The sequence below is a fragment of the Terrapene carolina genome, unplaced genomic scaffold, assembly GCF_002925995.2.
Source record: "Terrapene carolina triunguis isolate 2854851 unplaced genomic scaffold, T_m_triunguis-2.0 Scaffold95, whole genome shotgun sequence".
Lineage (NCBI taxonomy): Eukaryota > Metazoa > Chordata > Testudines > Emydidae > Terrapene > Terrapene triunguis.
The window spans coordinates 4532605-4558314 of NW_020664446.1; the positions used below are offsets into that span (position 1 = coordinate 4532605).

Below are 25710 nucleotides of genomic sequence, written 5' to 3' on the forward strand. Positions count from 1 at the left end.
GCCGCACACGGATCCTGCCAGGGACCGGGGAGAGTGTGCAACCCCCCCAATACCCAGCCGCACACGGATCCTGCCACCCCCTGGCTTAAAGTGGTTTCCATCATATACAGCATCTGCAGTTTGGTCCAATGGCTCTCAACACCCCCACTATACAAATTGTTCCAGCACCCCTCCTGGAAGCTGATCTAGGGAGTGGCGCCAGGATCAGCCCCAAAGCAAATGGGGGGCTGGGGGCTATGTGCAGAAGACGATGTAATGCATTCAGCCCTTTGCAACAATCACACCCTTGGTTCACACAGTGCTTGGAGCACTCCGCCCGGACTAAACGTGCAGCTACACCTCTGCAGTTTGATTAGTCTTTTGCTCAGCGTCTGCAGAATAGTCTTTGCTCCTTGCAACGGATGCCCCCCCCCCTGCCCCGAACTGCAACAGGAGTGGTAGTGCAGGGTGCCCCTTCTCAGTGACATTAACAATCAGAGCTGGCAATACCTGTCTCCCCATCCCAATAGCTTTGCAACTAGGTCAGATGATACAGTAGCATGGCCGGAGTATATAGAGAAGTAGTCGATGGGGTTGGTTAACACAGGGGGTGGCCATATGTTTATCTCAGAGGGCTTGTCTACACTACAAAATTAAGTCAACTTTATCTAATTCGACCTTGAACCTCCGAATTAATTAAGTTGATTGTACGTGGCCACACCATGCTCATTGTCTCGACGGAGTGCGTCCTCATTAGCACTGCCTGCATAGATGCACCGTGGGTAGCTATCCCAAAGTTGCATCGTGGGTAGCTATCCCAAAGTGCAACTTCCCGCAGTGTGTTTTGGGAAGTTTGTGCAATGCCTCTTGGGACCAAAACATTGTCACTGGGGAGTATGGGAACATTGCATCAGCATCCCATGATGCACTGTGCTCAACGGCAAACAACCCTGTGGTTTTCCTGCCTTAAAACCGCCGCACATATGCCATAACCCCAGAAGCATGGAGCCTGCTCAGTTGTGCATTCTTGCTGTGAGCATCTCAAACATCTCGTGCCTTCTCCTGCAGTATTTCCAGAGCCAAAGTAGGGTCCGCCACGCAGAACATAGCGATGTCCTGCAAGCAGCCCTGCTGCAAGCCATTGAAAAAAAAATTCACAGTTACTTCTGGCAGTCACAGAGCAGCTGCACACTGTTGAGCGCCGTTTCTGGTCCCGTGAAACAAGCACTGACTGGTGGGACCGCATCGTTTTGCAAATATGAGATGACGAGCAATGGCTGCAGAAATTTCAAAGGCAGAAGGCCACCTTCCAGGAACTTTGTGCAGAGGTTTCCCCTGCCCTGCAGTTCAGCAACACAAAAATGAGAGCTGCTCTGACAGTGGAGAAGCGAGTGGTGATCACTATTTGGAATCAATTTGGAGTAGGTAAATTAACTGTGGGAGCTGCTTGGTCCCAATGTGCAGGACCATTAATCAACTTCTGCTATGAAGAGTAGTGAATCTGGGAAATGTGCAGGACATAGTGGATGGTTTTGCCGCAATGGGGTTCCCTAATTGCAGTGGGGCAATAGATGGCACACATATCCCCATCTTGGCACTAGACCAGCTTGCCAAAAAATACATAAACCGAAAGGGATACTTTTCAATGGAGTTGCAAGCGCTGGTGGATCACAGGGGGTGTTTCACCGACATCAACGTAGGATGATCGGGAAAGGTTCATGATGCTCGCATCTTTAGGAGCTCGGATCTGTTCAAAAAGCTTCAATCTGAGACTTTCTTTCCAGACCACAAAATGAACATTGACAACATTGAGATACCTATAGTTATCCTGGGGGACTCAGCCTACCCCTCGCTCCCATGGCTCATGAAGCCATACACCGGCTGTCTGGACAGCAGTAAGGAACGGTTCAACTATAGGCTCAGCAAGTGCAGAATGGTGGTTGAATGTGCCTTTGGTCGTTTGAAAGGGCCCTGGAGAAGTTTACTAACAAGGTTGCATCTTAGTGAAGAGAACATCCCCAGGGTTATTATAGCTGCTGGCTGTGTGCTCCATAATATCTGTGAAAAAGAGGAGGGAAATTTTCCGCAGGGGTGGGCAGTTGAGGCAGATCACATGGCAGCCACTTTGGAGCAGCCAGACACCGGGGCAATAGGAAGAGCACAGCAAGGGGCGCTGCGTATCCCGAGGCTTTGAAAAGCCGTTTCAATAATGAGTCACAGTAACGTGAGCTGCTTGTCTGCATTGTGCTTTCCCAAAGCTTCATCGGCCTTGTATCGCTGTCCCTGTAAAGCCAACCCCCCGCCCAAGCCCACTGCTTCTACTCAATACAGAACATTTATTTCTCGAATCCATTTACTTTATTTAACAAAGATAAGTAAAGAGGGGGGACAGAAAAAAAAGGTAACCTTGGGGAAAAGAGGTTGTAAAGTTGGAACGGGAGAAACATTTTCAGCTGTGTAACGTAACACCGCATTCCAGACCATCAAAGGTCTGTGAATGGATGCCTTCTGTTCCTTACACGTGATTCTGTGCCAGGCAATGCTGGCTGGCTGTCCACCAGGGTCTGCAGAGGGACTCTACCCTCCTGCTTCTGTTCCTGCAGTTCAACCGGATGCCTCAACATGTCTGCTTGGTCCCACATAATCCGAAGCATCTCATCCTGCGCTGCACGCTCTTGCTCATTGGAAGCTTTCCTGCTCTCCATGTCCATGTCTAACTTCTCGGACAATGAAATCCTCCACGCTCTCAGCTCTGTGTCAGCTGTCCCGGAGGCGTTCATTATCTCGGTGAACATGTCCTCCCACGTTCTCTTTCTCCTCCTTCTAATCAGCGAAAGTCTGCTTTCAGGTGTTGATGACATGCCGAAGGACACATCTACAGCTGTCAGTCATGGGAAAAAATATAAGGAGCCATTGTACATTAATAAAATGTTTCCATAGCAAAGCCATTTTAATTAAAAAAAAAACAACCCTTATTACACTAGATGCAAGCCATAACATAATCAGAATCTGTAACTGTTCATTGTGCCATTTTGCTGCTCCAGCCATGGTGAGTAGGCCTCCCTGGGTCATGGGTGTGACGGGTTCGGTCACAGGGACCCCCTTGGGACTGCCACCTGATGCGCTGAGACTACCTCTAAGTCTCTTTTCCCTGCCAGCTTGGGACTTCAGCACCCTGGCTTGTTGAGACAGACACGCTAGCCTGCTGCAAACACAGACCCAGGTCTGAACCACATCCCCCACAAGCTGCAGACTTAATTGAAAACAGCTTAAGAAGTGCTCCTGTCTCTAGCACCCAGACACCCAGTTCCCAATGGGAGCCAAACCCCAAATAAATCAGTTTTATTCTGTATAAAGCTTATACAGGGTAAACTCATAAATTGTCCGCCCTCTATAACACTGATAGAGAGATATGCACAGCTGTTTGCTACCCAGGTATTAATCGCTTATTCTGGGTTAATTAATAAACAAAAGTGATTTTATTAAATATAAAAAGTAGGATTTAAGTAGTTCCAAGTAATAACAGACAGAACAAAGTAAGTTGCCAAGCAAAATAAAACAAAAGCACCCAAGTCTAAGTCTAATACATTTAAGAAACTGAATGCAGGTAAATCTCACCCTCAGAGATGTTCCAATAAGCATCTTTCACAGACTAGACTCCTTTCTAGTCTGGGCCCAATCCTTTCCCCTGGTACAGTCCTTGTTCCATCTCAGGTGGTAGCTAGGGGATTTCTCATGACTGCAGCCTCCTTTGTTCTGCTCCACCCCATTATATAGCTTTTGGCACAAGGTGGGAATCTTTTGTCTCTCTCAGTCCCCACCCTTCTTTCTAAATGGAAAAGCCCCAGGTTTAAGATGGATTCCAGTACCAGGTGACATGATCACATGTCCTGTGAGACCCCAAGTCTTCATTCTTCACGGCCTGACTCACAGGAAGGCTTGCAAGTAAACAGAGCCATCTACAGTCAATTGTCCTGGTTAATGGGAGCCAGGAAGATTCCAAACCACCATTAATGGCCCACACTTTGCATAATAACGATAGGACCTCAGAGTTATATTTCATATTTTCTAGTTTCAAATACAAAAATGATACATTTATACAAATAGGATGAACACACTCAGTAGATTATAAGCTTTGTAATGATACCTTACAAAAGACCTTTTGCATGAAGCATATTCCAGTTACATTATATTCACACTCATTAGCATATTTTCATAAAATCATATGGAGGGTAACGTCACAATGGGTGATCACACTTTTAATGAAGTTTATGGCAGGCTCATGTAGGGAGCAGAGGTAACTAGTCGAACAATGGCCCTTCCCCATAGCACCACAGGAAGCCGTTTACGAACGGGGCCGGGGTGAGCGGGGAGAACGTTTTCACTCCCAAATTGCGGAATTTCTCATGTGGGTCCCCAGTCCCCGATCAGCCACTTTAAACTACTTGCTGACCCATGCCAAGCACAGTAAAGACACATTAGCGGCCGCGTGGTTTGGCGATCCGGAATGTGGGGGGCTGGGGTGGGTCTACATACCCTTTTTTTCTTGTAAGAGAACTTTTAATGAGAACTTCCCCCATTTCCCCTAGGCGACCCTATGTGATATCAGACTCCTGAGGGTAACAGAGGCGAAAGGAAGGAGATGCTGCAAGCATTTGGGTATAGACCTGGTCCTTATGCTGCTATGCTGTGTACTGCAATCATGCCCGCAGAATTAATTCAGGAGTTGCATGGGAAAGTGTCCTACCATAGTGGAAGAAATAAGACTGCCCTGCCCAGAAACCTTCTGCAAAGGATTGCAGAGTACCTCCATGAAAGTTCCCTAGAGATATCCACGGAGGATTCCCAGGCTATCCCAGTCCACATAAACAGTCTTTTCCGGGGGCCACCCTCTGCATAGCTGGAGCGGCCTCTTATAAGCAGCACCTTGCTTTTTCTTCACAGTAAATATGAAATACCACCGAATGTGGGTGCCCGCTAAAGTTTAACTGGACTTTGATTGTAACTGTATACTCACCAGAGGTGCCTTCCCCAGCATCACGGTCGGCCACCATGATGTCCTGCAACCCACAGGGCTCCAGGGTTAAAAATATTTCCTGGCTCTCGAAGAGAATGGATCCATCGCTCACCTGTCTCCCATTCTCCTCCTCTTCTTCCTCATCCACCATATCATCGTCCTTGTTGTCCCTAGACTCACACACCTATGAGGTGTCCACATTGCTTGTTGGGGTTCTGGTAGGGTTGCCCCCAAGAATCACATGCAGCTCGTTGAAGAACTGGCATGTGTGGGGTTCAGCTACCAGAACGACTGTTTGCCTCCCTTGCCTTCTGGTACGCTTGGTGAAGTTCTTTTATTTTCACATGGCACTGCTGTGTGTCCCTTGTGTAGCCCTTCTCCCCCATTCCACGAGCGATCCTTGCATAGATGTGAGCGTTTCTTCTGCCGGATCAGAGCTCTGCCTGCACAGACTCTTCTCCCCACACAGCGAGCTGGACAGCGTTTGGGGCGTGTAGTCTCCATGATCAGCTGTGCTCAAGCTGGCATGTTCCCAATGCTGATCAAACAGGAAATGGGAAATCAAAAATTCCTGGGGCTTTAGCAGGGGAGGGGCTGTTTCCTGTGTACCTGGCTGCAGTGCAGCAGAGTTGAGAACAATCTCCAGAGTGGTCACAGATGAGCATTGTGGGACACTACCTGGAGGCCAATTAAGGGGGGAGGGATAGCTCAGTGGTTTGAGCATTGGCCTGCTAAACCCAGGGTTGTGAGTTCAATCCTTGAGGGGACCACTTAGGGATCTGGGGCAAAATCAGTACTTGGTCCTGCTAGTGAAGGCAGGGGGCTGGACTCGATGACCTTTCAAGGTCCCTTCCAGTTCTAGGATATAGGATATCTCCAATAAGTCAAATTACCCAACGCTGCATCTGCATTACCTCACAGTCGACCCATGAAAATCAAATTAAGAGCTACACCTCTCACAGAGGTGGATTACAGAAGTTGACATTAGAGGTGACTTAGGTCGGCATAAAGGACCTAGTACTGTAGACACATACAGTAACAGGTTGATGTAAGGTGGCTTCCTTCGACCTAACTTTTTAGTGTAGACCAGGCCTCACTAGTGTGGGAGAGTGAGGCTGGTGCAAGCAAGGGAAGTGAAACAGGAAATCACAGGGCACTAAAAGACAGAGGAGAATCCTGTGTGTGTGGCTGCTAGAATCTCTCCACTGCGCTATGCCCCTTTGTTTTCAGTTTTAACTGATTTTTACCGACAAAAATCCCAAGTTTTACAAAAAGTATTATTTTTTCCCCAATTTTCACCCTACTTTTGTATCATTCAAATAAATATCAAAAACTTGTTTTATTAGGAAAATACAATGCATTGCATGAGATATCTGTATTACGATAATACATTATAAGTAAGGCTATGTATTAGTCTAGAAGATACACACAATAAACAACCAGGGACACATGCAAGCTCTGAAGTGCGTGCACATCTGAACATACTGATGAATCTCACGCCCAGTATATACACATTTCAAGCTGTTAGCAGACAACGGTTTAAAGATTTGACACACTCAAATGGGAAGAAAATGAAAATCTGTCCTTCCGTCCACCAAAATAAACCCCAATATTTACCCAGAAAAATTAATAGTTTTTTGCACCAATTTTCAACTGTTTTTGTTGTTGTAGTAATAAACACCGAGCCCCAGACCTACCGCTTTCACAACATGGTGCATGAAATACTTAGCGAAGATCCCCTCCAAGCACCTCACAGACTACAGTGGATACTTCACCGGAGCCTGAGACAGAGACCCCTGCCATGAACAGTGAGGAGGTGGGGGGGGGGATATAGGGGGGGGGGGGGTGCCACGAACTATGCCACAAGCCAGGACCTGTTTGAGACTCTTCTGCAGTCTAGTCAATCCCAGCAGCCAAGCACGGGGGAGCCCAATGCTGCTGAAGGAGCCTTGGGTAAGCATGTGAATGCATTTTTCTTTACAATGTTTAAATTTAGAGATGGCGCCTAGCCCACCCCCAAGCTAACAAGACATAGGTATTGACTTTTCCTTGTTTTACTCGTACAAGAAGTAGTGGTACAACAAACGGAGGTGGAGATATCTGCTTTCCATTCCCCCATTGGGTTTGGCGGGGAATGGGGAGGTCATGCAGAGCAGTTTGTTTATATACACAGGGCTGTCCCTTGAATCCTTCTGAGAAATCTCGATGAAACTTTCATGGAGATACTCTGCAGTTCTCTCCCGAAGGTTTCTATGGATGGCCGCCTTATTCCTTCCTCCACAGTAGGGCAATTTCCCATGCCACTTTGCAGTGAATTCGGATGGCACTATTGCAGTAAACAGGCTAGCCACATATGGGCCTGGGCAGCTTTGAGACGTCCGTAGTAGTGGGCTTTCTGTGCCCTGGTTATCCTCCGGAGTAAGATATAAGCTCAAATCACCATTGCCTGTGCAAATAGTGCCAATGTTCACTGCCATGCAACTGAAATTCCTTCCCACCACCACCCTGCCCCTGGCTCACTGTAATCATCATGGCTGGGGCTACAGGGGGATGCTGTGCCATGGCACTCCAAAGCTCTCATGTCAACAAGCATGTCTTATTAAAAGTTTGATAGGACTATGCAAAGGGAGTTTTGAAACTTGTCTTTCCCTTTCTCTTGTGACTATAAATCCAATGATACATCTGTTTTTATCATCTGATGCTGCAGCTCTGCAGGGTGCCCCCTCCACCCCTGCAGAATACCTGGCCCTGGGGAGGAGAAAGAATAGGAACTCAGGATGACATGTTCAGTGAGATCCTGCAAGCTGGTGCTGCATCAGACTGCGAACAAAGGGCCTGGAGGGCCGACATGTCAGACAGCATGGAGAAGGAGACAGCAGACAAGAGAAAGGCCCAGGAAAAGGAGAGGGAGATGCACCTGAACATCTTGGGTCTTCTCAGGCAGCGAACTCAAATGCTGCAGGCCCTGGCTGACCTACAGGTCCAAACATCCCAGACTTCCCACCCTTGGCAATCCTCAGAGAACTCCATAGTATACACTGGGACAGCAAGGAAGCTGCGTCATTGGGATAACATGGAAAGCAGGCATAGCGTTGCAGGTCATCCACACAAACGCCAGAGCACTGCACCAACTACCTTAGTTGCCTCACATCCATGTGGGACAGAAGGGGAAACAGAATGAGCCCTGAGACAGAACCCCACACAAGAGAACCCATGGGGCAGATGAGCAATTGTGTACGCGTGTGATTTTGTGTGTGCGACTCTGGGTGTGTGTTGAGTGTGCATCTACAAGCTTCTGTGTGTCTGTGTTTGTGTGCCTGTCCCTTTGTGTGCTTGTGAATGTGCCTGTGTGCTTTTGTTTATGTCTGCATGGCTTTGTGCATCTTTGTATGTGACGATTGGTGCGTATGTGAGTCTGTGTGTTTAACTATGTATCTATAACAGTGTGTTTGTATATGTGTGTGTGCGTCATTGTCAGGGCTCCTTCCCCACTCTGAACTCTAGGGTACAGATGTGGGGACCCGCATGAAAGCCCCCTAAGCTTATTCCTACAAGCTTAGGTTAAAACTTGGTACGCTGCCACCACCAAGTGATTTAACAAGAAACAGTGAAAGGACCACTTGGAGTTCCTCTTCCCCCTAAATATCCCCCCAAGCCCTTACACTCCTTTTCCTGGGGAGGCTTGAGAATAATATCCTAACCAATTGTTACAAAGTGATCAAACACCAAACCCCTGGGTCTTTGGATAATGGAAAAATCAGTCAGGGTCTTAAAAGAAGGATTTTATTAAAAAGAAAATGTAAAAATCATCTCTGTAAAATCAGGATGAAAAATAACTACAGGGTAATCAGATTCAAAGAGCCCAGAGGAACCCCCTCTAGCCTTAGTTTCAAAGTTACAACAAAACAGGGATCAACCTCCCTCTAGCAAAGGTAAAATTCACAAGTTGAGAAAACAAAGATAAACTAATACGCCTTGCCTGGCTGTTACTTACAAGTTTGAAATATGAGAGACTTGTGCAGAAAGATTTGGAGAGCTTGGATTGATGTCCAGTCCCTCTTAGTCCCAAGAGCGAACACCACCAAAACAAAGAGCACAAACAAAAGCCTTCCCTCCCCCTAAGATTTGAAAGTATCTTGTCCCCTTATTGGTCCTTTGGGTCAGGTGTCAGCCAGGTTTCCTGAGCTTCTTAACCCTTTACAGGTAAAAGGATTTTGGTGACTCTGGCCAGGAGGAATTTTATAGTATTGTATACAGGAGGGATGTTACCTTTCCCTTTATAGTTATGACAGTCATTTTGTGTGTTCATTTGTGTTATACTTATCTTTGCTTCCAGTATCACTGATGCACTAAAGGTTTTGCTTGGCATAAACACAAACCCCAACCTTTCTTTTCCAAATGGTGTCACTCGCTTCCATCTGAAAGCAGCTGGCAACAACTGAGCAGACACTTTCTGCCTTCATGACTCACCAGTTCTGCAACCAAGGGAGGCATTCGCTTCCCACGTGACTCTTCTGCACTGCAGCCAGGTGGTGAAACATGTACCTAGAGCATTTGTTTAATGGTGTGCTGAAAATTGTATGGGACAAGCATGTCCCATTTGTGGTATACGTAGCTAAGAGGCAGGTTGCCTTTTCATCACAAAACCAGACACTGAGCAGAGCCAGACGGATTGCAGCTAGCAGGACAAACAGTTTAACAGGTGGACCTTGTACAATGAGGATCACAAAGATTTAAGCTACTTCTTGTTTCTGCATTGTGAGGTCCAAAAGACATGAGACCAATTCCATCCCTGGTGTGACTCAACAAATCTCTCCAGTGTATTTAGCAAGATAATGGTTATACCATTGTTCTATGTGTATTGCACCTTTAAATCTCTAGGATTCAGCCGTCTATAAAGGCAGGAAGCTGCTTTGTGTTCACTTTGGTGCAGACTAGCACAGAGGAAAAGGGGAAGGACAGGTGTCCAAAAATATACTTTTGGATGCCATGGTAGGTGAGAACGCTGGGAAAGGACCATGTCACTCACCATAGAGATCTCTGGCCCAATGGATCTGCAATCCATTCCCAACTGGCACCTCCATTTCAGCTAATAGCTGCTGTGTTCCACCCCAGAAACAGCTGCATTTCAGTGGTGGGTGGAGTGATCCATTTATATTGCATATCACTTCCTTCCCGCACTGGGGTGTTGTGAAGCTCAGCTAGTTACTGCCCTGAGATCTTCAGATGGGCTACAGAAGGGCAAATAGATTTCTTTGCAAAGAGATGTTATCAGCAAGCAATTCAAATCAGGAACAAGTCAGCCTGTGAAGCTCAGAACAACCTGAAAGGAAGGTAGCAATTATTCAACAAAGGAGAAATCCAGGGAAAGAGCCCAGAGCCCAAGCAACTGGGTTGTGGGATCATCTATACGCATATGGGTCTGAGCAACGGACTCCTCAGCCCCAGCTCACAGCAGCTGGATGGGAAAGGTAGAAGTAGTAGCCACAAGCCACTGTTGCCCTCTGCACGGTTCACAGACCCACCCGCCATGCCTCCAGCCTGTCCCATCACACCTCCTCATCCCTCCTGTGTACAGACTGCTGCTAAGCTGTGCTCCGTGATCCAGCTCTCCCCAGACTGACTATTCCGGGCAATAGAGATAGGCTTTCCCCGGAGTTTTGGGTCATCTGTGTCTATGGAGGTGATGCCAGGGTTTGGCCCACAATTGCTGAGGCTATAGCCAGTATTCACTACCTTCCTCTGAAGTTTCCAATACCACTTTGCTCATATTAGCGCTTTGGCACAGGGACCTTCTTATCGTTACATGACTCCCCAGTCCTTGCTGCAATACAAATAAATAATAACAATAGCATTAGGCAGCTTTTATGTGGGGATCTCAAAGATGATGTGAGCTTTTCAGACTTGGACTCTGAGCTCAGAAGAACCAATAGCGTGTTTTCCATGATAAACTATGCTGCTATAATCAATTGCAATGCTTTCTATTGCTCTAGCACCTTCTATCCCAAAGCACTTTATAAATGTATTGTGATCCTGCTCCTGCAATTATAGCCATTAGTGTGGACCCCTGCTGCCATTTAAATCAATGGAGCTCAGTGTGTGAACATAAAAATGGCCATACTGGGTCAGACTAATGGTCCATCTAGCCCCGTACCCTGTCTTCCGACAGTGGCTGGTGCCAGAGGCTTCAGAGGGAATGAACAGAACAAGGCAATTATTCTGGCAGTCAGAGGTTTAGGGTCCTTGAACATCTTAGCTAATAGCCACTGATGGACCTATCCTCCAGGAATTTATCTAATTCTTTCCTGAACTGAGTTATACTTCTGGCCTTCACAACATCCCTTGGCAATGAGTTCCACAGGTTGACTGTGCATTGTATGAAGAAGTATTTCCTTATGTTTGTTTTAAACCTGCTGCCTATTAATTTAATTGGGTGACCCCTGGTTCTTGTGTTATGTAAAGGAGTAAATAACACCTCCTTATTCACTGTCTCTGAACCATTCATGATTTTATAGACCTCTATCATATCTCCCCCCACTTGTGGAATCCATGTTGGATGATCTAATTACAGGGTTGGGACGTAAATCCATACAATGCCAGTAAAAGGCAGCCACCGCTGGGGTGGAAGGCTGTGACTGGCACACAGCACACTGCACAAAAGGGAGGGGACGGAGGGAAGGGGAAATTTTGGTCAGGTACAACAATGCAAACCACTACCCTTATAAAAGTCTCAGGGGAAATTGAAGGTCCTATCTCTTCTGCATAGATCTTAATTTGTAAGACTTCAACTGTGCATTTTAACACATTTCTTTTTCCAGATTGCAAAGATAAGTAACACTAAAGATAAGTAACAAGTATCAGAGGGGTAGCCGTGTTAGTCTGAATCTGTAAAAAGCAACAGAGGATCCTGTGGCACCTTTAAGACTAACAGAAGTATTGGAGCATAAGCTTTCTTGGGTGAATGTCCACTTCATCAACATGGAGACAATTTCAAAAGTAACAGAATTTGTTTCCTCATCATATTCAGACGTGTCACATACATATCGATATTTGTACATCCATCATCCAGATATACATACATCTATCTGTTGTTGTTGTTACCTACTAAGTAACTACATATAATTTTGGCACTATATATAATGGAAGAAGGAATTCCTACATGGGAGATCAACCTGTCAGAACACGTCTGCCACTCCCTCCTCAGTCAATCCTGTTTGTTACAGAAAAATCCTTACAAGAATATTCTGTAGAAAACACAGATTTGCTCATTGGTATCAGCTACAGTTTTTACATTTAATGGATTCTTTCCACCCTTTAACTCCTTATAAGCAACATGGAGACAAATTCATCACGGGTTTTAACTCCATTGACTTCAGTGGGGTTATACCGGGGATGAATTTAGCCCAATATGTGTGTGCAACACTATGCAACGATTCTGGAAAATGTCCAGCTGTTGATCAGCGTACACGGATGATGGCAAAGGTGATTTTTAATGTGTTTCTTTTATATGTGTGTATAACGTGCTAATGCAGGAGTACACAGTTAACAGAGTTCAGAGTCTGATCTAATCCAAACCAATTTAACCGTCTAGTCTAGCTACTCACCTGTTCCATCTGCTCAATTCATTATCGATTCGCGCACCCACCTAACCTACCCTTCTCCCCGAAACCCCGCATTTCCTACTCGCTGCTAAAGTGGCTCAGGGCGTTTCTTTCCATTGCATTTTCCCCCTCGGGTGATCTTGAAACCCACCGTGAAAGTCGCAGTGGGACAAGGGGAATGCGGGTGACTGCAGAACACCAGCCCATGTGAAGGCTGCAGCGGGAGGGCGGAGGGAAGGGGTCAAGGTTTCCCTGGGAATCCCCTGGCAGCTTGCGCTTCACGAGGGTGGATCTGTCTGTCCGTCCAGCTCTCTCCACCCCCCGAGAGCGAAGCAGCGGGTGCCTCTCGCAGACTCGGGAATCCGGGGCGCGGGGCTGACATCAGCACTGCGGCAAAACGGACAGCTCCCGCTCGGTCTCCGCAGCGCCGCCGCCCGGGAGCCTGCAGCCTGCCCGCCCCGCCGCGCCTGGCGCCCCCCCGCCCCGCTATATCAGGCAGGGGCGCGCCCAGCCTCCCCCCAGCCTGCAGCATGAGCTCGGAGCCCCACTACCTGGCCTCCTCCTACCGGAAGATCTTCGGGGAGCCCCCGCCTCGGCTGCCCGCCTCCTCCTCCTCCCGCCCGGGCAGCGGCCGGGGCCCCTCGCTGCCCCGCAGCCATGGGCCCCCGCTGGGCGCCGCCCGCCGGGCCGAGGACCTGGACCTGGACCTGGGCCAGGCGTCCGCCCGGGGCCGCGAGCAGGAGCAGCTGCAGGGGCTGAACGACCGCTTCGCCGGCTACCTCGAGCGGGTGCGGCGGCTGGAGCGGCAGAACCGGCGGCTGGAGGCCGAGCTGGGCGCGCTGCGGCAGCGCCAGGCCGAGCCCTCCCGCCTGGGCGAGCTCTGGCGGGGCGAGCTGCGGCAGCTGCGGGCGCAGCGGGAGGGAGCCGGGGCGGAGCAGGCGCAGGCGGCGCGGGCGCGGGAGCAGCTCGCCGGGGAGGTGCAGCGCCTGCGGGCGCGCTGCGAGGAGGAGGCGCGGGGCCGGGCCGAGGCGGAGCAGCGCGCCCGGGCGCAGCGGCAGGAGGCGGACGGGGCGGCCCGGGCCCGCCTGGGGCTGGAGCAGAAGGTGGAGGCGCTGCGGGAGGAGCTCGCCTTCCTGCGCCAGGTGCACGAGGAGGAGCTGGCCGAGCTGGCGGCCGCGCTCCAGGCCGCCCAGGTCTCGGTGGAGCCGGACCTGGCCACGCCGGACCTGAGCTCGGCGCTGCGGGAGATCCGCGGCCAGTACGAGTCGCTGGCGGCCAAGAACCTGCAGGCGGCCGAGGCGTGGTACCGCTCCAAGTTCGCCAACCTCCACGAGCAGGCGGCGCGCAGCAGCCAGGCCATCCGGGCCAGCCGCGAGGAGATCCAGGAGTACCGCCGCCAGTTGCAGGCCCGCACCGTCGAGGCGGAGAGCCTGCGGGGCGCCAACGAGTCCCTGGAGCGGCAGATCCAGGAGATGGAGGAGAGGCACGGCGCCGAGGTGGGCGGGTTGCAGGTGAGGGAGCGCGTGCAGCGCCGGGCACCTCCGCCCCGTGAAGCCCCGTGCAGCGCCGGACACCTCCGCCCCGGGCAGCACCTGGCACCTCCACCCCATGCAGGGCCCTTGTTCCCCATGTGGCGTTGAGTAGCTCTCGCCCGCGCAGGGCTAGGGACCGATGGCCACCACTAGCCAGACCCAACTGGCCGTACCTCTCCCAGGCAGTCCGAGACATGTCTAGCCTGTGCGGCATTGGACTGACTCCGCCACCCGAGCTGGAGTGGTCAGAGAAGTCCAGTTATCACGGATCAGCAGGGGCTGGGGAAGTCTGTGGGGAGTTTTCTAGTTTGACTGGGGGGAAGGCAGCGACAGCGGAGTTTGATGTCAAGCAAACCCGGGCATGAGCCGCTGGAAATCAGGGAAGGACCCCGCACCTGGGAGAGCGGGGGGTTAAAGGATTTCGTGGGGGAAAGGGTCCCAGAAGATGAACTACGTGGGGTTGTTTGGGAGTTTTACCTTGGCTTTAGTAGAGCCAGGATGTGACACACTGTGTTGGACTGAGATTGGGGAGCAGGCGTGCAGAGAAAGCTAGCGGTGTAAATGCATAAAGGTGCCCACAGCCAGAGGCATGATTTCCCGATAGCCCCAGGGATGTCTGTGCGAAGGGATCAGTCTTTAGGTCTTCTGCCGTCCCACCCTCAAGATCGGAGTGTGTCTGCACTGCACGTACTGCAGGCTTCATGTGGGTGGGTGTTGGAGCAATAGGTAGACAGGGCTGGAAAAAGTGTCTCTAGCCAAGGTCCTGAATTTGACATTTACCTTCGCCAGACTTCAGCGGGTCGCTGTAAAAAGTCTTTTAATTCACGTTTAATGAATGAAGAGAATTGAACCCCCAAATCAGCCTTTCAAGTCAGTTTGTCACTTTGCAGCGAAGCTGAACTCTGGAATTTCGCTCCTTTTCTTTTTCGTGATGGGTAATTTCTAGAAACCATCCGAGCTGCCTCGCAGCGGCCTTGCCTTGTTTTCAAGGGCATTTGTTACACGAACTGTAAATTGCAGCGCTTAGAACCCTTCACAGCTAGATTAGGAGAAATATTCCTTAGGGCCTGCTCCAAAGAACACTGAAGTCCATGGAAAGACTCCCTCTGATTTCAATGGGCTTTGCATTAGACCCTCAGTCTCTTTTGGGTGGTTTGGGAAATATGCTAATTTAAATTCCCCTGACTCTCAACAAAATATAGTTTGTTTTTTCCAGATTTTACTGGGTGGAAGCCCTCCTGAGGATAAAAAAAATAGTGAGGTTGCAACATCTTGTTAACCTAAATGATCATCCATAGCTAAATTGTACAGTTTCTTCCTGAATGAATTACTGCACATAATATTTAACTGATACTATTTAATATTTATACTGCAGTGCTGCCCCCAAGTATTTTCAGGGCCATACTGTGCTAAGGTTGTATAAACTCCTGATACCTGCTCTAAACTGCTTGCAATCTAAGTAAATAGTTGGTGCTATTCTCCCTCACTTAATAATATGGAAATATTTTGATGTCCTGTGATAGTGCATACAGGCGGACTCAAAGGGATTACATATTAGTAACCCTCTTAAATATTGTAGCCTTGGTGCCATGTGAACAGAGATTGCAAGAACAATCTATATGTAGGAAGAAATACTAGAGCCGGATTAAACTCTGGGATAGTTGAAATTGATCTAATTATGGAATATCAACTTTTTAATGTATGATCCTTGGATTTTAGTTTAGTGGGGGTGGTAATTGGTGGCATCTCTTGCATCCCTTATAGGAAATTATAAGATAGAGATTAAATCAGTAGTGTCCTATAGAAATGTATATATTTTAATAGAAAATGAGATTCTTTCTATAGTTTGGGGTGTTTTTTTTAAACCATCCTGTAGATTTCTGTAGCAGGGATACATTTTCTCTATGAAATTCTATAGGACTTTATAAAAAGATATCGAAAGAGTCCCACTTTCCCTTCAATTCTATAGGACTTTTCCATAAGGGAAGACATTGATAGATGCTCATAATGTTGTCAGCCTCACAGGTTCTATAGTGATATTTCTTGTTGCAGCCTTCCATATAAGTCTCCAGACTTTACTGCTTTTTGCTCTGAAATAGCTTCTACTAGCAGGCATGGGTCTTGGGCCAAATGTAGCCCACAGTTCTACAATAAGGTCCATTGGTGCCCTCATATAGGTGTGGTCCATGAAGCCTACAAATCCCAGCATGCAGTGCTCCACCTTCATCTGTTTGGGTGAAATTTAGTTTTTAAGCATTTCCTCTTCTTGCAGCCATGGGGGCTAAAATTAAAGAGTCCTGAATAAGGGGCCCAGTTAAGCAAAATGTAACTGATCCACTTAAGTGGAAGATATAGTCATTAATTGCCGCTTGCCCCCAAGACGTGCTGAGCACCCAGCACTCACATTGATTTTCAGTGGGTATCACAGGAGTGCCCTGTGGCTCAGGCCCTTAGGTAATGCAACAAAACCTTTTTACATTGTCTGAGCAAGTGGTATGAAAAGCAGCCTCATCTCACCTGTGCGGTGCTGAATCCAAATCTGGCACAAATAGGCCAGGAAATACATTTCCTTGCAGCACCATGCAGGATTGCCACATGATTGATGCCCCCTGTGCTAGTGTCTGAATGGTGACTGCACAACCCACGCTTGGCACAAGCTGCTCCCTGCTAACACAGGATCACAGAGAATGGAATGACGAAGAGGCTGGGATTTATACGTGGGTTCAGAAACAATGTATGTTCGCAGGAAAACATGAGTGCTAAACAGGGGCGTCTAGGTAGGGCAGAGAGGCAGAGCTTTGTATCTGAAGTACTTGTCAGTCAATATGCCTGATGTTTATTATTCATCTTACCCAACCCAGTCCCAGAGCAATAGGGGAGAGGAATATAGCCAAGTTCTACAAAGAAGTGTTTTTGTACCCCCGGGTGCTCAAATGAGGTGACAGAATTAGAGGAAAGGAACTGAACAGTGTTTTATCTGAGAGTGGAGTTATTATCCAACAAAACCACTGTTGATGTAGTTGGTCAATAGCACAGCATTGCTGTACCAATGAGGATATTATTTATAATTACTTGTGTGGTGACTCCATCTGGGAGCCCCTCTCACAGACCAAGTCCCTGCTGTCGTAGGTGCTGTACAAACGCTGAACAAAAAGATGTTATAAATCAGGGATATTATAATGGGAGTTTACATTACACGGGACACTCATTTTCTCCCAGAATGCCCTCTGCATCTCAGTGTGTGCCCTGATGAATCTCCCCATTCTTTCTTCATTTGTAACTCCCATTCCGCATCCTTGAGTTCCTGCCCCAGGGTCACTGTCCTTGTGACTTAATCAAAATCCATCAGCGATGGTTGTTAAGGGGTTAAAGGGGGTCACAGGAGCAAAGCAAGCCATTGCCTCCAAATTCGAGGCAGAGGGGGATGTATGACGGCTCAGGGACTAGATTGATGGAGGCCGTGTAAACAGACATTGCATGTCTAGAGTAACTCCACTGAAATCAATGGATTTACCCGAGGTTGACATGGGTAGAGCCAAAACCAGGATTTGGCATGTCTGCTACTTGTTTAGCTCTGTGCATTTTGCTGCTGGCGGCCATCTTTGCATTATGTATTTAGTAGGTTATGCAAGACACAAAATAGGACAGGGAGGAGGGAGTGGTGGAATGAAATACCAATGAGTCTCTTCCACTGTAGACACAGAGCTGCACCTAGTCATTAAGGGCTGACTTGGGAAGAAACAGAGGGAGAGAACATTTTCTTAGCTGGCCAATGTAGAACAGCCGGCTTCCCACACAGGTCTAAGTTATACAACTTTCATGTGCATTCTAACTACATATACATCCAAAAAACTAAAAAAGCCTGAATCAGATGGTGCCTATGGGAACATCTGACCCAACAAAGACATTCCCAGGTAATTATTTGGGTTGGGAGGAACCTCCTGTGGGCCATCTATTGCAGTGTCTTCATGGTATCAGCTTTGATTTTATGATCCTGAAACAATCTCTGCTTGATTGCCTAGCCTCTCTCAGACAATGGCAATTCCACAGCCTCTCTAAGCGGTTTACTCCATTGTTATATAATTTCCCCCTAATATTCAACCTATATTTTCCTTGCTGCCTGTTCGGCCTTGTTTTGTAACTGACTAATGAGACCATTGTCCTCTTTGCAAACAGCCCCAGCTGTATTTATGGGGAAAGCAACCACGTGAAAATCCCTTACTTTTATGACAGCAAAAAAACCCTGTCACTCTGACCCATCGCACAGCTGGCAACTTCATTTATTAGGCAAATCTGCTGCATGCCTTAAATTACCTATGTGCTGCTCCTGCTAAAGTCAAGGAGCGTTTGCCATTGACCTCAGTGGGAGCAGAAGAGAATGTTAAGATTTGTGACAAATTTCCTCAATGATTTTGATGGTGCTTCGTCTTACAGAAATTACACATGCATTTGTATGTGCATCCTTGAGCACCAATGTTAAACAGGTGATCAGTGCCTTACAGGTGTTTTAGCCATATTTTCAAATGACACAAATAAAGCAAGGCTGCTGTTAGCACAGTTATATCTTAATGTCCTATACCCTGACATATGCCTGATACACCCAACCCTAGTGAAAAGTGAATTAATTTTATGTTGATAAATGCAAAGTAATGCACATTGGAAAGCATAATCCCATCTATACATATAAAATGATGGGGTCTAAATTAGCTGTTACCACTCAAGAAAGAGATCTTGAAGTCATTGTGGATAGTGCTCTGAAAACATCCACTTTTTTGACTGCCGCTGCACATTGAGTGAACAGAATGCTGGGAATAATTAAGAAAGGGATAATAGGACAGAAAATATCATGTTGCCTCTATATAAATCCATTGTACACCCGGATCTTGAATACTATGTGCAGATGTGGTGGCCCCATCTCAAAAAAGATATATTGGAATTGGAAAAGGTTCAGAAAAGGGCAACAAAAATGATTAGGGGTATGGAATGGCTTCCGTATGAGAAGAGATTAATAAGACTGGGACTTTTCAGCTTGGAAAAGAGATGGCTAAGGGGAGATATGATTGAGGTCTATAAAATCATGATTGGTGTAGAGAAAGTAGATAAGGAAGTATTGTTTATTACTTCTTATAACACAAGAACTAGTGGTCACCAAATGAAATTAATAGGCAGCAGGTTTAAAACAAATAAAAGGAAATATTTCTTCACACAATGCACAGTCAACCTGTGGAACTCCTTGCCAGAGGATGTTGTGAAGGCCAAGACTATAACAGGGTTCAAATTCATGTAGGATAGGTCCATCAATGGCTATTAGCCAGGATGGGCAGGGATGGTGTCCCTAGCCTCTGATTGCCAGAAGCTGGGAATGGGTGTCAGGGGATGGCTCACTTGATGATTCCCTGTTCTGTTCATTCCCTCTGGGGCACCTGGCACTGGCCACTGTTGGAAGACAGGATACTGGGTTAGATGGACCCTTGGTCTGACCCAGTAAGGCCATTCTTATGTTCTTATAGCATGGAGTCAGGTCCTCAGCTGGGGTAAAGCAGCATAGCTCCATTGATATAAATGAGATTACATTGACCTGCACTGTCTGAGGATCTGGCTCTCTGTGTGGGAATTACCCATTTTAGAGTGGGTGGGTCTAAATCAGAGATCGCGTGAGTGAGTGCAAGTCCATTGAATTCAACACGAGTCTTTTAGGAACTCAGTAGAGTGGCAGCAGCTTCTATAAGGTCTGATTTTGGCCCTATGTCTTCAGTATAGCTGTGCATGCACCAGGTCTGTAGTATTTTGTTTGAATGTGAACTAGGATTGTTCAAGCAAATCGGAAATTTGCAGCTTCTGGCACCATCCCTTTAAGTGACTTTAAAAATATTTACAATATTTTAAAAGACAAATATGCTTTGCGACTTGATGGCTTATTACATAGCATGCACTTTCCACTTTACCTTTACACTTTCACCATTAATTTGTGAAGTAGGGAAAAAAATAAAGATGAGGTCACGGAAGGCGTAGATGGTATTAAGGAGAGGTGGAGCATGTCTGTGTCTCTTCCATTACCACCATCTTCTCTTCCTACTCCTTGGGGAACTGCTGTGTCTTCGACTAAGCTCTGAGGAGCCTTTCTATGCTTCTCATTGATGGCCTCATGTCCCAGCCCCCGTTCTTCCAGAAGAGAGCTGGACTAAACTCCTTTGGAACCTGGAGATGCTGCTCATCAGCTAACCTCAGCTGGTGATCAATGTGGGTCCCTCCCTCTCAAGGCGTTGGGAGTCCTGCCTATGGAACACTGCTAGCTAGTTTGGGGAATCTACCATGCCACCATTTTGCTGCTGCCGTAAGACACTTCGGTTCCTGCTACACTGTGGAACAAATTTGTAGCTGTGCTTCAGTGGTTAACATTTCTCTGTGCAAAAAAAGTGGTCTCTCCTCATGGTCATGCCTAAAAGCTCAGACAAACCCTTAGCCACAAGAGAGGGAGGGCAGCTCTAGCACAATCCTTAACTTTCCTTTAGGGCAGGGATGGGCAAACTACGGCTCGTGGGCCGGATCGGGCCCATGAGCCATTTTATGCCGGTCCCTGAGCCGCACCAAGTGGCTTGGCCCCGCTCCAGCCGGGACGCTGGGTTGGTGGCCGAGCCGCGTGGTGTGGCCACGCTCCAGCCGAGGCGCAGGGTTGGGGGCCGCACCATGCGGCTCCACCCTGCTCCGTGGGGGTCTCGGTTGGGGGCCACACCCCTGAGCCTCTCCCCATGCCCCAACCCCTTGCCCCAGCCCTGGTCCCCCTCTCCCGCTCTCCAAACCCCTTGATCCCAGCCCGGAGCACCCTCCTGCACCCCAAACCTCTCCTCCCCACCCCAGAGCCCCCACCCCCAGCTGAAGCCTGAACCCCTTCCCACACCCCAGCCCTGATCCCCCTCCCGCCCTCAGTCCCAGCCCAGAGCACCCTCCTACACCCCAAACTCCTCATCCCCAGCCCCACCCCAGAGCCCACACCCCCTCCTGCACCCCAACCCCAATTTTGTGAGCATTCATGGCCCTCCATACAATTTCTATTCCCCGATGTAGCCCTCAGGCCAAAAAGTTTGCCCACCCCTGCTTTAGGGGTTGGGCTCCCACTGTACATAACCCTTGCCTTGCATCGGAACAATCGAGACCAACCCCATTCCACAGCCCCTTGCTTTGTTTAATCAGTCGCTAAGGGCCAAATCCTAGGAGGTGCTGAGCACCCATCTCCCACCACTCAGTGAGTTATTTCTCTCAACTCTGGGCTCCTCTGATGTGTCTAATTGGACACATTTGTCTAATTGTCCCTATAACAACCATCCAAGAAATTAAATAAAGCAATTGGAAAAAATGAAAGAGGCCGCTCTAACAGCTGCCGTTGCCTTGTTTTTGGGCCGCAGTTCTCTTAATTGGAATTTCCCCATGCTGCGCTCCTGGCCAGGAATCTGCTGGGATGGAGGAGTTGGCAGTTGTATTTTTCCCTGTCTCGCTAATGAAATGAACATCAAGCGTTCAGCTAAGGACTTTGCTTTTGAAACACGGCTCCTTATCTCCCTGGGCTTGCTTGATTGCAGGACAGCATCAGTCAGCTGGAGAACGACTTGAGGAACACCAAGAGCGAAATGGCTCATCATCTGAGGGAGTATCAAGACTTGCTCAATGTTAAAATGGCTCTGGATATAGAGATCGCTGCATACAGGTAACAACTCACAACGTTTATTTGGCCTGTCCTCGTCTGTGCCACCTTGTCTGGCACAAAACCATACATCGAATAAAGCACTTGGTTTTGTTTTAATTGCTGAGGGTAAATGGAGGACACATGCACTGGATGTGGGGGTACTCATCACACACTGGGTACAGCAAGTAGATGCTAACGTACCTCAGTCCTGACCTGCGTTACTCCCTGATAGGCCAGTCTGGGCTCCCCGCCATAGCTCTGCCAATGCCCCTCAATCCAGGCCCAACCTCCCCTCCTGCTTTGCTAGTCCCCCACCCTCACATCCGGTGTTTTTCTTCACATTAGAGCAACGCAAGCCTGTGTTTCCCAGCTACGTTATTTTGACTGAAAAAGATTCCAGATCTGAATAGCTAACACCAGAGCTTGCTGTTTCCAGCAGCTCGCTCTGTGTCCTTGCAGTCGGGGGTCCCACCTTCTGATATGGAGGGTGACCCCATCTGACCTCTGCGACCCCCACCCAATATCCTTTCCAAACACCAGTTACTCCATGCATATACCCCCTCAGCTCTGCCAATGCCCTTAGCCCCTCAAACTAGTCTCTTGTCTGTGTTGTTTAGTCTTTTCCCATACTTGGAGATGAGCTCAGAGATCGATTGACCAAAATCCTGCATGTGACATAGGAATACCCCCCCCCCGCCCACACACACACCTTTTAACCTCTTCTGGGAGGCTGAGTCCCCATTTCTCTCCCCTTGGGATAATGGGTCATTACAAAAATGAATTTCTCCATACTAATTTCCCCCTACTGTTGTTCACACCTTCTTGTCAACTGTTTGAAATGGGCCACCCTCATTACCACTACAAAAGTGATTTTTCGTCCCTTGGTATTCTACTGTTAATTGAATTTCTCGTTAGCACTGACCCCCCACTTGGTAAGGCAACTCCCATCTTTTCATGGTGTGTGTGTGTGTGTGTGTGTGTGTATATATACACACACACACACCCCTGCTACTGTATTTTCCACACCATGCATCTGATGAAGTGGATTATAGCCCATGAAAGCTTATGCCCAAATAAATTTGTTAGTCTCTACGGTGCCACAAGTACTTCTCGTTCTTTTTGAAGTCAAGGCTTGAGCCCCTTGCACTAACCTTCTAGCCCGGGAGTAGTCTTGACCATTAGCCTATTGAGGAAGGGGTTGTTCAAGTCCCACCCCTGGGTCTCACCCCCGCTCCTGCTGGTGCTGTATTCTTTGCATGGTCCAGCCCTATCCACTATGGGGGTTTGCTTCCTTGGGCAAGCAAGGTCATTTTTTTTGACTCCTGTCCCTCGACAAATGGTATTTCCAAGTTCGTTTGAAACTGCAGCTACCTCCTGCCTTCGCGTCCAGCCCAGCTCAGGAGTGACTGAAAGCCGTGCCTGGTTGACAACCATTTGGTAGCCTACTTGAAAAGGTGCTCAGCTGCCATGGTGATGGGGCTGGTATAAGAACCTACATTAAACAGACTACAGCACACACCACTGCTGCTGCTGGGCTATTACTGCGTGTATAGCTTTGCTCACTGTCACAGCGCTCCAATCCTGACCTGCAGAAACCTTTATTATCCACACTTGGCCTCTCGATTCAGCCGTGTCAGTGCTTCTCAGGTCCAGTACTGGTACCAAACACAGCTCTCTTGACGTGCCTCAGTCCTGACCTGGCCTAGTCCCTCCCCTCCACAACCGTGCCAATGCCTGTTATTCTTGGCCTTCCAACACTCCTTGCTGTCCCAGATCCTGGGCCTTTCTTGAGTAGAGCTTGGCCTTCATACCCGATTGCTGAGTGGTTTTGTGATGTACATGTCTGGCGCCATGGCCAGATTCACACTCCTGTGTGAGCTAGGGCAGCACCTGCATTCAAGTGCAGCAATTCCATGTCCACACTAAGCACAGCGGATATTGAAATGCTAATTCTTTCCCCCTCCACAAAGTTCTCCCTATTCCCCTGTAAATGGGCAGGGGGAGAGGAGAAGCAGTCTCAACTGCCCCTATGCAGTTGGCTCTAGACTGCCACACTGCTGGAACGATTGGCCTGTTGATCAGACAGCTGGGTCTGAAAGAGTTCTGTTGTGTCTGATTTAAAACTGGGTGAAGCTGGGAAGGTTCAGGAGGTTTGAACACTCGTGAAATGCAGGTGCTTTGGAAATGTGTATGTTTTCCCAACAGCCATCAGAATGAAACCTCTTGAGACAGCGGAACTGGGTGGGATTCAAGGTGTTGCTTCTAATGGTTAAAGCCCTCCGCTGTGGGTCCTGACTCACTATGAATGACCCTGCAAGTCAAGACCGTTCAGAACACTAACAATCACCCCCACATTTGAACACGGAGGTGCTGGAAGGGGGTGTTTCTCAGCAAGGAGCCTTTGGCTCTGGAAACTTGCTTCCCCTGCAAAGCCGCTTGTTGTCCTTCTAGACAGCCTTTGCAGCATGCCTCCTCTGGCCTATCTTGAGCTGGTGAGAGTGGTGGGTAAATTTCATTTGTGGACTAAGGTTTTCATTTGACTGTTTTTTTTTAATATGCATTATATTTAACATAGTGGAACTGTGCCCAGAAATCACCAATGGAGGCATATTTTATATATCGGTCACATGAGAACCTGCTTTTTGATCTTTCCTGCCTTGTTCTGGTCCAGGTTAGAGCCCACAAAAACACAGAAAAAATAACAAAGGGGGGAAAAAATTAACTGAGCTGTTTTAAACCTTAAAAAGGTTTGGGTTGAGTTTCAGGTGTAGATGTGGAGGGCTTCTTATTTTCATCCAGATATTGCCTGAATCAGAATTCTGGGTCAGACACACTCAGACTTTGCAGGTGTTTAAAATCTGAAACTGGATCCTAGATCACATTTTGCAAATATCCGTGTCACTCCCCCCCACTCCATCTTTATAAGGAGCCCATAAAAATAAAACAGATCCAAGCACATCCAAATGTATGGAATGTTTCAAAACGGTCCAAACTTTGCAGCTGGAGCTCATCTCAGTTTATATCCAAACTGGTTTGTTCATCTTTAACCTGAGCCACAGAAGTGGTAACCTTCTCCAACTAACCTCTCCTTCTGTGATGTGTTTTCAGGAAGCTGCTGGAAGGTGAAGAGACACGTTTTACCACTGGAAGCATCAGCATTTCGGCTCTGAATCCACATTCTAACCCCAGTTATTCTTTCCAGCCCAGAGTCTTCAGTTTACCTGTGGCCACTGCCTCAAAAATATCTCCTACTCTGTCTTTTAAGAAAGAAGAGAAAGAGGAGGCTTCTAAAGTGTCCTCTAAAGTATCATCTAGTCAGATGAGGGAGACCTTTGCTGAAATGATTGAGGAGACCGAAACTAAGAAAACCGAGCAATCAAACCCAGAGGAAGGAAACATTACAAACCAAAAAATTTAACCTTTGAAATTAATAGAATTAGCATTTAAGGGGGAACAATCTACACTAGACCTTTCAATTGTCTACACCTGAATTAATGCGCTTGTCACCCAATAGAAATGTCCCAGCCCTTCAGCATCATTAGAAATAGTACATCCCACACTCTAGCCAGGAGCAATTAAATTACAGAGGGATCTCACAGCTTAGGCTGAAATTGGAGATGATGGCAACTGAGTAACTACATCGTCTGTGGGCATCACGGTTAGTTAAACCGAATCACACAGTAAGGAACTCCTCACTTCAAAGCCAACACAATCTACCTGCATTCATGGCTGCTCCTGATGTACGCCTTACACATGTTAAGGCTATTTCCAGTTACAAACTATACTAGGAGAAGGCTGAATTTGGTCTATTTTTCCCCTTTAAAGCAATTCCAGGTTTGGATAGACAGTCTTTGTAGCACCCTGCTCTGCAGTTAGCTAGATGCATGTTGGTCATTTCTG

The 25710-nt window shown here is 47.9% G+C and overlaps 1 protein-coding gene across 1 annotated transcript; it reads left to right on the forward strand.

The window, feature by feature from the left end:
* The first annotated feature begins 13127 nt into the window (after positions 1–13127).
* Positions 13128–25228, forward strand: INA (internexin neuronal intermediate filament protein alpha). Its single transcript, XM_024213643.2, has 3 exons — positions 13128–14108; positions 21707–21831; positions 24919–25228. Exons 1-3 carry the CDS (start codon positions 13128–13130, stop codon positions 25226–25228), a joined length of 1416 nt encoding a protein of 471 aa, XP_024069411.2.
* The last annotated feature ends 482 nt before the right edge of the window (positions 25229–25710 follow it).

Excerpts from the sequence above, each read along its gene's own strand:
- INA (XM_024213643.2), top strand. The coding sequence starts at position 13,128 with ATGAGCTCGGAGCCCCACTACCTGGCCTCCTCCTACCGGAAGATCTTC. Across the intron at positions 14,109-21,706 it reads CCGAGGTGGGCGGGTTGCAG|GACAGCATCAGTCAGCTGGA; the intron begins GTGAGGGAGCGC and ends GCTTGATTGCAG. Across the intron at positions 21,832-24,918 it reads ATAGAGATCGCTGCATACAG|GAAGCTGCTGGAAGGTGAAG; the intron begins GTAACAACTCAC and ends ATGTGTTTTCAG.